At 37.7% G+C, this 1102-nt stretch overlaps 1 protein-coding gene across 1 annotated transcript; it reads right to left on the reverse strand.

The window, feature by feature from the left end:
* Positions 1-318: 318 nt before the first annotated feature.
* Positions 319-843, reverse strand: LOC131176627 (36.4 kDa proline-rich protein-like). The gene has a single exon (XM_058141692.1). It carries the CDS (start codon positions 841-843, stop codon positions 319-321), a length of 525 nt encoding a protein of 174 aa, XP_057997675.1.
* Positions 844-1102: the final 259 nt, after the last annotated feature.

Raw genomic sequence — 1102 nt, forward strand, 5'->3', positions numbered from 1 at the left:
TTTACTAAAAGATGATCATTTGACCCTAAATTTTTTTTTTCTTTCTAAATTCGCCATTGGTCATAGTATTGATATTTAACAACATTTTTTTTTCACATTGCAATAAATAACTTCATCGATCATTTCTCATAATCAATCTTTGTGTTATTTTTAAAATGTCACTTTATTGCAATTATAATAATATTTATTTAAATGTCGTCACATAAACTTTTATTAACAATTTTGCTTTATAATATAGCTACACTGATATGGATGACAACATTATTTAATTTATAATAACGTCTGTGAATAATATTATAAACTATTTTGCTGCAAACCTTAGGTAGGACACGTGAACCCCGGCGGTGGAGTCTTGCCACAACCAGCAAGGGCTTGAACTACAATGCCTAGAGTAGCATTAATGTCGTGAGGCCCAGCATTAACAGCGAGGCAAAGACACACAGCAGCTTCCACGTCCAAAAGCCCTTGAAGCACTGGACAACAAGCATCCTTAGCGTCATTGCCAAGACCAATGTGCACTAGACCACCTAGGACGTCAACACATGCTCCTAGCTTGAGAGTGTCAATGGGGCAAGTTTGTTGATTTGGGGGTAGAGGTGGAGATGGAACCGGAGGTGGTGGTGAAGGAGGAGGGCTTTTTGTTACAGTTGGTGGCGGTGGTGGTGGTGGTGGTGGTGATAGTGGCTGTATGGGTGGGTTCACTGGAGGCTTTAATGGTGAAGCTACAGGAGGTTTGAGTGGTGCTAGGGTTACAGGTGGACAACTGCGGCAAGCTAGAGAAGGAAGCAAAGTGCCTAAGCCAAAGAGGAGGATCAAGAGATTAAAAATAGCATATTTGGCCATCGTAGCTTTGTATTTCAGTCAGTTGTGAGTGAATGATGTTCATAGCCTTCTTATAGACACAGAAAATAAAAAGACTGACTTTGGAATACGAGAATTATTACTTAATCTATAGAGTAGGGTTGGCAAGTTTGCCCAATTCTCTACAAGTATTCAATTTTGTTTGGTTCTTGGGATTAAATATGGATAGAAATATTATCGCTTTATGATAATGAAGTAGATATTCTTTATTTATATGTTAATTTTATATTATGTTAATTTG

This window comes from Hevea brasiliensis, unplaced genomic scaffold (assembly GCF_030052815.1).
Source record: "Hevea brasiliensis isolate MT/VB/25A 57/8 unplaced genomic scaffold, ASM3005281v1 Scaf2, whole genome shotgun sequence".
In the NCBI taxonomy this organism is placed as follows: domain Eukaryota; kingdom Viridiplantae; phylum Streptophyta; class Magnoliopsida; order Malpighiales; family Euphorbiaceae; genus Hevea; species Hevea brasiliensis.